Below are 11964 nucleotides of genomic sequence, written 5' to 3' on the forward strand. Positions count from 1 at the left end.
TACGATTATCGAACTCCAATGTATATGGCTCGGGCTATACCCACTTCAGTGACTATTGTACAAGTCGATGATACAACCTTCGACCAGCTATTTCGTTATTTATAGGTACTCATTGTATTTCTCGGTTGATAAACTCATCAACTTGGCCTCTTTTGTGGCGAGGAGGAACGTATGTCACCGCCGAATCGCTTTTTTTTTTTGCTCGCAGTGGTGGTACCTGTATGCGGAGCGTCATGTGATAATTTTGAGTTTCATTTGTGTCATCTGTCTTATTTCTTGTGAATTTTTAATATGTTATTGTTTACTTGTTTTTTGTACGACTTCTTTTTGTCTAACCCACTTTTGCAATAGTCCCATAAAGGAGCTGCAGTATGTATAAATAAATTAATAAAATAAATAAATAAATGTGTTCCAGTCACTGATCTCTATTTTAGGCAGTACAGAATTATACAAGGTGACTTTCTTTTTTGGCTTCACCGATTTCTTCAAGAACTGCCAATGGTATATAGATGGCACAATTCTAACCCATGTTCTAAAAAAAAAGTCGATAAGGTAGCCATTACTTCTTTTACGCGAAATCCAAATCCCTAATTGAATGATTAGCATAAGTAACTAGGTTAATTAACTTATCCTATCGTCGCTTTACGCCACATATTTCATCTACGAATTGTGGAGTAATTTGGATCCTTACTGTGCCCCCAAGGCACGGGACATGCGGTGGCGGTGGTATCAACTTTATTGACATTCTGCTCAGTTATCTGGCAGGCCCGAGTCCTAGGATGGCCTCTCACGAGGAGCGACCCTTTCGGCCCAGGCAACGAGGGCTTTTTGTACTTTTTCATCTGGCGTTCTGAGCAGTTCCTCCCACGTCTGTTGTGAAGGAGCTGGCAGGAGCGACCTGGGAGGGGGTAAGCCCTCGCACCCCCAAAGAATGTGATTTTGGGTAGCCAATGTTTGATTTTGGATATACGGCGTTCTTGCATTTCGACCCCCATCGAAATGCGGGAGCGCCGCGACCTGAGTTTCATCCCGGCAACGTCGTGCTTTGCAGCGCCACACGATAGCCGCTGAGCCACCGCGGCTGGTTGGCATATGCAATTTTGTTCACGTTTATTTAAGGATGTCATAAGAAAAGTATATAATAGCTGTGTCTTACCAGTACTCACCTACGGGGCAGAAACCTGGAGGCTTACGAAAAGGGTTCTACTCAAACTGAGGACGACGCAACGAGCTATAAAAAGAAGAACGATGGGTGTAACGTTAAGGGATCACAAAAGAGCAGATTGGGTGAGGGAACAAACGCGAGTTAATGACATCTTAGTTGAAATCAAGAAAAAGAAATGGGCATGGGCAGGACATGTAATGAGGAGGGAAGATAACCGATGGTCATTAAGGGTTACGGACTGGATCCCAAGGGAAGGGAAGCGTAGCAGGGGGCGGCAGAAAGTTAGGTGGGCGGATGAGATTAAGAAGTTTGCAGGCACGGCATGGCCACAATTAGTACATGACCGGGGTTGTTGGAGAAGTATGGGAGAGGCCTTTGCCCTGCAGTGGGCGTAACCAGGCTGATGATGATGATGAAGACTGCCCAATGTTCCTTGGTGGCCGTCATGCGCTGGGACTGCGTCGCATCTCGACGGCATCGACGGCTCTCCAAAGTATAGCAGTATATAAACTGCTAGCGTTAGTTAATTTTTTTCGCGCACGATACCGCGAATCTCTCAGGCCATGCTGCGAAGCGCTTCAAGTCGCCGTCTGGAATATGTACTACTCAAGGCACGCTTTCTTTTTTTCAGCGTTATCGTCCACGTCATGACGTCGACGCTTATGTGAACGTTGAGGTGCATTGTGATAGAAAGGACCCCGAGTGTTCTGCAACGCGTCTCAGTTTCAGAAAAGTCTATATTGCGAGCAGCATGAGCAGCAGGAGATTATCCTATGCAAAGGAAGGGAATGCAACCGCTACGTACTTTGTATCGAGGGTAGCTCGGCCCTGGCATTTCCCGGAATAGGCTTTAAGTAATGAATAAATCCCACGATCATATCCCTCAAGTCCTGGCTGTTCAGTATGCCCGTGATAGGGCTAGGAGGCTTGACCTTCCGGTCCCAACGTGGGACTAGCCGGGCAAGTGGGAACACCTTGTACGGGACCTAAATAAAGTTATTTTTCCTCCTCCTCCTCGTCCTCCACCGTACTTCCTGTTACTTCAGCCCCGATAGAAGTGCGGCAATTTCAGCGCAAAATTTTTCTTCTCTCTCATACAAAATTCCTTCATAAAGCTCTCATATTTATTCATTTAAAGCGTGGTTGTGCCCTCATATACTGAATAGAACGCTAACCTTTTCATTTTATCAGTTTGTTTATTATTATTTTTACTTATTTATTAGCTTGCTAAGTTCTGTCATTGGGCTTTTTTACAATACAAGGTATTTCGCATTTTAGACATGTTTTACGAAGTCTGATTAAACACCTTCCAAATCCCTGGCGTCAAGTTGAGACGGTGTGGGAATATAATGGTCGCTTTGTTATCCAACAGGCGTTATTGCCGTGTTTTTTTGGCTGATAAGCTCTGTTCTAAAGGGTAAAGGTGGCGTGTTTTATTAGTACGGCACCGTAACTTACTAATACAGCCAAACTCCTTTAAAACCAAGGGGTTAACCCTTAAACCTATATTAGAGGAGGTTTGTTAAGCTAAAAAATAGTTAACAAAAAGAACGAGAGAAGGGGTAATGGGTGGAGACAAATTACGTGCGACCTTGAAGGCTCGCCACCATGGCTCTTTTAGTTTTTTTTTCGCCAAAGATCAGCTAAGAAAACTTCAGCCGAATTAAGCTAGAAGCATGTCACGCGTCAAGCATATGTATACATATTTCTTCCTTACACTAATGAACAATCCACTCAATCTAGTGGAATATCCGTTATAATTCCAACACTGAGCGAAGTGGGCGGAGCCCAATCCCAAGCAGGTGCGAAGGTCCTCCACAAAACCTTATTTAGGCACTCCACGTAGTATGTCAACACAGGGCTTTTATTTAATCTCTTGAATTTCAGATAACGTATGTAGACAGCACTATCAGCGATGGACTTGCATGCTTTAATGATTATTTACTTCAAACTACCTACTCTCAACCTGCTTGTAAGTCCGGAGGTTACAGTAGGTCAAACGAGTTAATTAAACTTGCATGCCTTTCATCAATACACATCATATACGCGTAGACAGTACATCAGTTTTGTGAAATTCCGCAAGTTGAACGAAGGTTCATCAAAGGAAAAATTGTCGCCCACACGACTATAGCAGGAAGCTGCACAGGAAACCCGCGCGGGTTCCTCAGAAGGTTTCGCATTTGGAGAAAAACTCATTTGAACTTACTTGTAATGTTCAATGTCCCTGTGCTTAGAGTTGCCGATTGTTTCGGCCTCGTTCCGTAAACTGTTAGCCTCATTGCTTAGCTCAGATGTGAGAGAGACCACTTCGAAAGAGACGTTGGTTATGTCTCTTAATTCCCATTTCGATTTTTTTTTTTTTGAACTGGAAGGTTTCGTTTCTTGAAGACCCGTATCGGTGTTTTTTTTTTTTAGTAACTTTGTGGTACAGTAAGGTGAACGACAATTCTCCTTTCCAGACAACATATCACGAAAACAAGTGCATAATGAGGCACTTTACACACTTACACCGATTTGCACACTTATACTGATTTTATAAGGCATATACACCGATTTTACAGGAAACACACTTTACACCAATTTTATAGAGAATATGTACATTTTATGCTTATTTTTTATGAAGGGTGGCGTAGAAACCCACTCGTATACTTTCTCAACTAACAACGGCGTGCTGGCGTGCACTAATTAACGCTAGAACTTGTGAGGATTAGTCCAAACACTTGTAGAGTCCGAGTCGGCAGTGGTCGGTGTCGAAGCATCGGAATTTGTCGCTCCTGAGCTGTCCGTGGACGTCGGTGCGTGGCCAGGGATATCAGGGGGTTGGTGGTCGTCCGGTGTGCTCTGACGCTTTGGTCTAGACACGGCTACTTTCTTGTCACCTGAATTAAAGATCAGCCTGATCAGCCATTGTTTCCCATGATCAGCCATTGTTATATATATATATATATATATATATATATATATATATATATATATATATATATATATATATATATATATATATATATATATATATATATAGTGCTGGGAAAGGAAGAACAACAGCGCAGCTGTCGCGTTCCCAGCGGATGCCCTACGAGTGAAGTCACGTGACTGCTTCCCACTAGACAAGCACCAGCGTTAACAGAGGCAAGGACGAAGACGCGAGGTAGGAGGGTTCACAACGAGTACGAGCGCTCCCGTGTTGCGAGCCAGGCTTGTTTCCTTCGTACTAGTCTGCGTTAGCGCTGTTGTTCGAGCGTGAATGTACACCAATTTGCCCAAGTTTCTCTGCACCACTTTTAGGGATCACTTCCGCTACCTTATATGTAGAGATGCGCGCTCGTGCGCACGCTTTGGTTAAGAGGAAAGAATGGACCACGTGACCTTATGCGCTGAGAATGTATGGAAGGATGAAAAGCTCGCAAGGAGGCGTGACGCACCCGCCGCGGTTGCTCAGTGGCTATGGCGTTGGGCTACTGTGCACGAGATCGCGGGATCGAATCCTGGCCACGGCGGCCGCATTTCGATGGGGGCAAAATTCGAAAACACCCGTTACTTAGATTTAGGTGCACGTTAAAGAACCCCAGGTGGTAGAAATTTTCGGAGTCCTCCACTAAGGCGTGCCTCATAATCAGAAAGTGGTTTTGGCACGTAAAACCCCATAATTAAATTAATTTGAGGCGTGACGGCGGTGCAGTTGAAGGCAAAAAAAAATAATGGTTATAAATGGCCCCACCCGTGATCTTGTAACCGTAGGCTTTAGGGTTTGCCGCCAGTCTTACCCATCTCGGCACGCGTTCTTCGGAAAAGACGAGAGCGACAGCAAATTGCGGCTGCCGCAGTCACATACGTTAAAAAAAAAAGAAAAATCGGTATCTCTGCGTTGAAAGAAAATACTGAATTTTCGCAAGCTTACCTCTCGAAAATGTGCATCGAGCGCTTAGCAAAGCGCCCGAACAAGTGCCCATCGATTAAACCCTACCGCCAACCAAACGCACCGCGGCGATGCTGCGTAGCGTAAGGTCACGTGTTGTACCGAGTATTTCGAGAGAAAACGCGAAGGTCTACGGTTGCACCCGTAGATATGGCCTCCAAAGGTTGCCCGCGTGGCGTGTCTCCATCTCCTAGTTTACTACGGCATTCCGCGGCTCTGAGTATAAAAACGCTCCGAATATTTCTCACCTGTTAACAGGGCCAAGGCGAGTACTATGCAGCACAGGAGAACCACAGCGACGACGGCGTAGTGCAGCAGGTGGTGCCAGCCCTGGCGACTGCACGAATTCGAAATGCGTGTTCGTGTTTCAAAGAGTTGCTTCTCGCACTTCCTAGAACATAACCCAAACTCTCTATAGCGTGTGCATCTGTAGCGTTTATTTTAACTTCGTTTCGTAGCGTCGCACAATTTGTTTGCTTTAGTTTGTGGGGGTTCCACTCTGCGTGCGGCTAGGGCTGAAGGCGAGCTCCGGATCTAGCCCCACGCAGTCGCTCCGTGGTACTCCCAACCCGTAGCGCGGGAATCGCGGCTACGCCGGGTTCGGACGAATAAGGCAAACAGCGGTGTCAACGGTAACAACGTTTATTGCTATTAGCAATATCAAACACTCGCAGAGGGACGTCCTCTCAGTAAAAGTAGTAAAAGGCTTGCCTCGTTGTCTGGGTGGGTCAGACAAACGAGGTCACTCACGGGATGCGGCAGGTGCTGTCCAGGCAGTTCAAGGCGTCGGCGTCCCAAGAGAGGGAGTCTCCCTCGGTCGCGCGCTTTTATGCCTTTTTACCTTGTTGCGAGGGGAAGTCCTCCTCGCCCGCCGCATACGTTTCCCTTTCCCGTGAGCCGCGTAGGAGAAGGGGAGTACGCGCGTCATCGGAGCGACGAAAAAACGGAGGTCGCGTAGTGGCTCTCTCCCCTGTCTACGCCGGCACGACCCGTCGCCACGTGCGAACGGGTCGCCGCGGGTACGCGGGAGGAAATGGAGGCGCGTGCTCCCCACAAGTTTGTTTTCTTTAAACCGCTAACGCGCGGTCTTGCTTTAAGTTTAGAAGAGCGAGTTGCGTTACCTTCACTGGTCGACATGCCTACAGTGTATTCTAGAGCAATCGCCGTTACCGTTCTATATGAGTATGTACGACGTCTAGCCTTGTCCCCCTAAGCCAAACGTGAACGATTCACCACCAACGGGCCTGCTTCCCGGTGTTGGTCAACTATTTTGTTTAGATTTCCCACTTAAGCTCTCAAATTGTTATGCTTCAATATATACTACTTCTCTTTTCTTTAGATTGTGCATTTATTAGACAGCCCATAGGTAACAAGGGCAGCCATCGAGGTTATTTTCGAAACGCCTAAGTATCAACGTGTCCTTACCGCCTGGGTCTATCCACTGAAAAAAAAAAAGAAATACGATTAGGTAAAGAAATGCAGCACCGACTAATGTTACGATGAAGTCGTGGTCAGCCCTGCCTTACAGTCAACGTCCGGCGGTCCACGATGGGCTCCTGTTTGGATAACGTGCAAAACATAAAAAAAGAAAAGATTTACCACATTCATCCACTCTGAAATGGATTTGTGCTTCAAGAATTGATTTCGATTTCTTCATTAAGATGCATGCGAAAGGTATGAGTGTTCTCCCGCGTCAGCTGTCGAAGCTATCTGAATGGAATTTGTTGAATTTGAGAGGAAGCCCTTCCTCGTGCGCCCTATCTAAACCCACGGGATTGAAACCGTTTTGCCTGGCTTCCAGTGCACCAAATACGATAAAATATACGGCATTAAAAAAATGTTAGGACCTACCGACTGTGGCAACTACATATTTAATTGAGGCCGTCGATTGATTTACGAAAATGTTGTAAAATTAGAAAACATTAAAAAATCTCTAGTATCAAGTTCACAACTATGTAACTCAGCAGTAGATGACAAATGTCACAATTCCGCAACCGCCAACTACTCGTGCATTCAAAGCGGACGAAGTTGATGCAATGCAAGCCACCTTGAAGAGTATCATTATGTAACGTGCGAGTAGAAGTTTGCAAACTCTCGTAAACGTTGTAACAATGTCACGTGAGTTGTAATCTTATGTATTACATTCTTCCACTTCAAATATTCGAACCGATGCAGTTTACAGAACTGTGGTATCTGTTTTTGGTGCAAACTTCTTCATTTGTAAACTTCGTGGTTAAGTTTTGTTTATATTGCCGATGTTTGACAATTTTCATAAAAACTCGATGCCCTAAATGAAAGGTGTCGTGGTCAATAGAAATCAATTTTGTCTCGTAAGCGCATAAACGCAACAAACTTTATTCAAATCTGTTGAGTGGTTCATAATAGTTGTCAACTGCCTTCGTTAACAACTTTCCAATAAACACCGGTTCTAAGTGAGCGTCTCACCTGTCAAGTCTTTTCTCACCCCTGCCTTTAAAGCGCCCACAAGTTTACGACCAGTTGAGTGGTTGTCTCATAACACTATTTCTGCGTTTTAAAAGCACTTTATTACCGAACTCCTAGTTGACCCTGAAATGATGCTTCCTCTCAAGCCGGAAAGCTGAAATACGCATAGTGTTGCGAGTGTAGTCCACTGTTGACAGCTTGTTAGATGCTCGACATTTTTACAATAATTGTGTAAAATAATAAATGAAGGAAAAAAGAAATTGAAGCACGAACTGTAGCGCTCGATATCAACCACCTATGCAAACAACAAATGCGGCAGTTGTTGAACACATAGCTGTCAAAATTGTTTTAAAATGGACAACAGTGATACATTAATTTCTAGAGCTTGCGCGCAAGGGATACACCATTTTTGAGCGCCTCGCGAAAGTCTGGTAACAAATTAACTTTGTGTTTCAGATTTTGTGTCGTACATGTACGAATATTGGCTGTCATATATTGCAACAGACGCGTCGGTGCTGTTTACAGAATCTTGATGTTGTTTTTATGAGTGAGTTCAGATGTTGTGAATGCCTTTTTTTGTTTTAATTGGGCGATTATTGGAAAGCTGCCCAGAACTTTATTTACAACAAATGTTGAACCGAAATGCAAACGTCGCTGTCGTGTCCTTATAAACATGAATGAGCGGATACCTCGGATAAAAATGTCCGTCAGACATTTTTATATCGGAATAAGCGCATATTAGCACGACCGTGGTTTGCGCCTTGAATAAAAGTTTGTGAATTAGGTTTGAAATTTCAACAGGGAAAGAAATACCAGGTGCGGAAGTGTACGGTAACATTTCCATTTACTAGAGTCATATTCGCGATTATTACATTCCTCTCCTTTTTGAATTTTCCTGCAGAGTTGTTCTTTTCAAATGGTCTGTAAGCTGAGAAAGAAAAGCAACATTTTTGCGTTTACTGTGCTTAGCACCACAATTTTGTCAGCTTCTTATTGACTGCGTTTTCATGCTTCGAGCTGGCGGCGACTGCCTATCGAGCCTTTGCTTGGCTTCGGTCGGCCGACTTTTGTATTCTAGTACTTTATCTAACAAGCACTATTGCTCAAAGGGACTGGGCGCAACTGGGATTTCAAATGCATTGCAGTTGAGCACGATGTGCTTTAGCGTTTTTTTTTAAAAAAAAGGAAAGATCAGAATCACCTTGGGGAGTTGAACTTGATTCCTCGTCTGCAAAAGAAAGTTGAGACGTTACAATGATTACATTGATCGTGTTTAATCATGGTACTGAAGAGCGCACAAGAACACAAAGAGACCAGTGCAGGACAAACGCTTGTGCTGTCTTTGCAAATCCGTTCTGCGGAAGCCCACAAGGTGGGGAAAAGTACATGAAAGGGAAAGATTGTCGTCCACCCGAACTGTAGCACGAAGCTACAAATGAAACCCATACAAGTTTCTCAGAACGAAAACCTCACAGTTGGTGAAAAATTCGTCCTGGTCCCGACCAGGACCAATTTTCTTCAACTGCGAGGTTTTCTTTCTGAGCAGCCTGTATGGGTACGAGCCAGGACGAATGTTTCTTCAACTGCGAGGTATTCTCTCTGAGAAGCCCATATGGGTTTCCTTTGTAGCTTCGTGTTACAATTCGGGTGGATGCCAATCTTTCCCTTTCTTGTCCTGTTATACGTGGATTTGTTTGCGCTCCAATGCCTTAACTATACATACATACATACATACATACATACATACATACATACATACATACATACATACATACATACATACATACATACATACATACATACATACATACATACATACATACATACATACATACATACATACATACATACATACATACATACATACATACATAAAATGAGGGAAGCGCTTGAAAATTTTGTCAACATAGGCTATATTGTCCTTGGCGTAAAGTCTAACAAAATTTATACTGTATTTTGCTCACAAAGACACGATTGCTGTCGTGAAGACGGGAACTGTTGCCGTGTGAAGACGACAAGTTCGAAACCAACATTTCTTTCGTATTTCGAGACACTCTGTCGTCCTCTTATGATGGGACGAAATCATCGCTCATCTGGAGAACTTTTTGAAGCGAAACGACAGGACAAGGCGCTTGTTCGCAATTGAGATATTTATGGAACAGGCTTCACACATTACGCGAAAAAAGTGATCGCACATGTGGAGCAACGCATGCCTGTCATTTCTCTTTATTTTGTCTTTGCGTTGCCCTTCAAAAAAGTTCGCAAGATGAATGCCAACCAGTTGTAGCCCGTTTTACCATCTTGCTGAAATCGTAATTCCACCTCGTTTCTGTAACGTATACGCTGGTCTGGGTTGTTAATAATTTGCGGGAATAGTCACTAATTCTACGGGAATTTCATTTGACCAATAACGTCGAGCGTGTGGTGAAATTCCCAGAGATGGTAATTAACGTTATGGGTATTTTACCATGCGCACGACTTTATTGTTCAGATAAGGGCACGGCTTCTCTGGTCTTGCGTGGTGCCTTGCTCATAGTGCAATCTTTACAGTTCACTGTAAAACTACTACGACGTAGTCCTCATGGTGACATGGCGATGAAGGTCGTCAGAATATCATGTGAACGGACGCGTGCACAAGCTAATCATTTATAAAAAAACATGAAAAAGAAAGAAACGAACTTTGGAGTCGCAGTGACGTCAGTTTCTTAAAACAACGTATGAAGGCTTCGTCGGTGCCTTTGCCAAAGTGGTAGTTAAGCTCCAACCAAGGGATAGTCGGCAGCTTCGGCAGACATTGGAGAGGCAGACATTTTCGCAGTTACGTACTTGTTCTCCCATAGGTTTTAAGGCCCATCGCTGCTTTGGCGCACCGATTTAGTTCACCTCCAGAACGCTGTCAGGCCCTGTTGAAGAAGTTCGAGATTACGCTATACGGCTGAGCTAAAGGCACTGCGAGAAGTGACCATCAAGAAACACTTTAGCACTGTGCTTTTGTCTGAGTTACGCGTAGATCCATGACACGGTCTGTTCCATGCCAGATGCACGCACAAACACGACGATGGTCGCGGAACGGCAAAAATAAGTGCGTGTTTTCCTCAACGAAACGATTAGGCTACTGTGACCACATTGCTGTGACCACATGCATTGCCATTCGGCCCACCTAAAGTCTCGCTGATTTGCAACGACGCAGTTTTTGGAAGCCCAAGTAAGTTCAAGGAGGACGATAATGACAAGAGCGACGAGAACAAATACTGTGGATGCACTGCGGGCTACTCTCGGCTACATTTAATTGTAAGCCAGGGTACGATTTTATGCAATGCCATTCCAAACTCGAATAAAAGTGTGCATAACAGAAACAAAGCATCCTCGAGGCTCATGCATGAAGGCGGCAGATGGTATCCATGGAAACTATAAATGATGCTTTAAATTGAGCTAGTTGGTACGACAACGTTCTTGCAATTGCGCGGTACTTTTCACGCGAAGGACAGAAATAAACGGAACGCGCAAACCTGTGGGACACGTATTTCTCCGTTTAATTTATTTGGTCCTTTGCGTGAAAAGTACAGCGCAGTAATGAGAACGATGGAGAGTGTGCAAGCACGTGACAACATATCCAGATAGTAAAGACGCTCTTCGGATGCATTATATGTACGCACGCCTTCCGGCGATCGCAATTCGCTAGGAGCTACGAGCTCAGCGCTATACTTCACCACAAAAAGCTCAATAATTGTTCGTGTGCGCGTTCCGAAGTTGAACCGCGTGACTTCTCTCACATTCTTTCCAAGGCAGCCAGAATGGCGGCAGTACCACACTTGCTCCGTGGACACTTAGCCCCGTATTCAAAAATGCGTCTTAACTTGAAGCCCATGCTTGGCGTGATTTAAATGACGCCTGTCGTGGAAGCACCAAAAGAAACGCAATGAGCGTCTTCGGCACGTTCGCACCAGGCGTCGGTTATATAATGTCAAGCATGAGCTTCAAGTTAAGACGCATTTCTGAATACGGGGGTTAGTTTCCAAACGTGAAAAAGCGCAGGCTTACCCATGTTGAGAGGTTGCGCTGTTGCTCCAGCGGAGAGACGCCAACGGTTGCTGCAGTGTCGGTATCCCTCTTGAATGTCGTCGCGTTGAGGTGGGTCGCTGACCGAGACGTGTGATCAATCGGCCGCATCGGCCAGGAGACGCGGTCTTCTTGTTCCTAACCTGTAACACTTACCCACTACTGGAATTACCCGAAGAAAATCGTGACGATAACCTGTAGGAAGTTTGTGATGATGATGATCCCTTATTTAGGGGCAAAAACACTCCGGGGGACAGGCTACGAACCGGGGGGTAGTACGATATTGAAACACAAGGGGAAAAAAGTAATCAAAGATGTGAAAGAAACCGAAAATATGTTAAATGAAATAGTGTGTAACAAGGTAGTTAGTGAAGAGGCA

General features: G+C 44.7%; 1 protein-coding gene across 2 annotated transcripts; it reads right to left on the bottom strand.

The window, feature by feature from the left end:
* Nucleotides 1–3718: 3718 nt before the first annotated feature.
* LOC135910302 (uncharacterized) lies at nt 3719–11755 on the bottom strand. Of its 2 annotated transcripts, XM_065442350.2 has the most exons (7): nt 11568–11755; nt 10353–10429; nt 8728–8754; nt 6608–6637; nt 6507–6522; nt 5330–5418; nt 3719–4044 (listed from the first exon to the last, which is right to left on the bottom strand). In XM_065442350.2, the coding sequence occupies exons 2-7, from the start codon at nt 10378–10380 to the stop codon at nt 3857–3859; spliced, it is 378 nt and encodes a 125-aa protein (XP_065298422.1). In that variant the 5' UTR covers nt 10381–10429; nt 11568–11755; the 3' UTR covers nt 3719–3856. The 2 variants fall into 2 exon arrangements, with proteins under 2 accessions (XP_065298422.1, XP_065298423.1); XM_065442351.1 differs by lacking the exon at nt 10353–10429.
* Nucleotides 11756–11964: the final 209 nt, after the last annotated feature.

The sequence above is a fragment of the Dermacentor albipictus genome, chromosome 8 (genome assembly GCF_038994185.2).
Source record: "Dermacentor albipictus isolate Rhodes 1998 colony chromosome 8, USDA_Dalb.pri_finalv2, whole genome shotgun sequence".
Taxonomy (NCBI): domain Eukaryota; kingdom Metazoa; phylum Arthropoda; class Arachnida; order Ixodida; family Ixodidae; genus Dermacentor; species Dermacentor albipictus.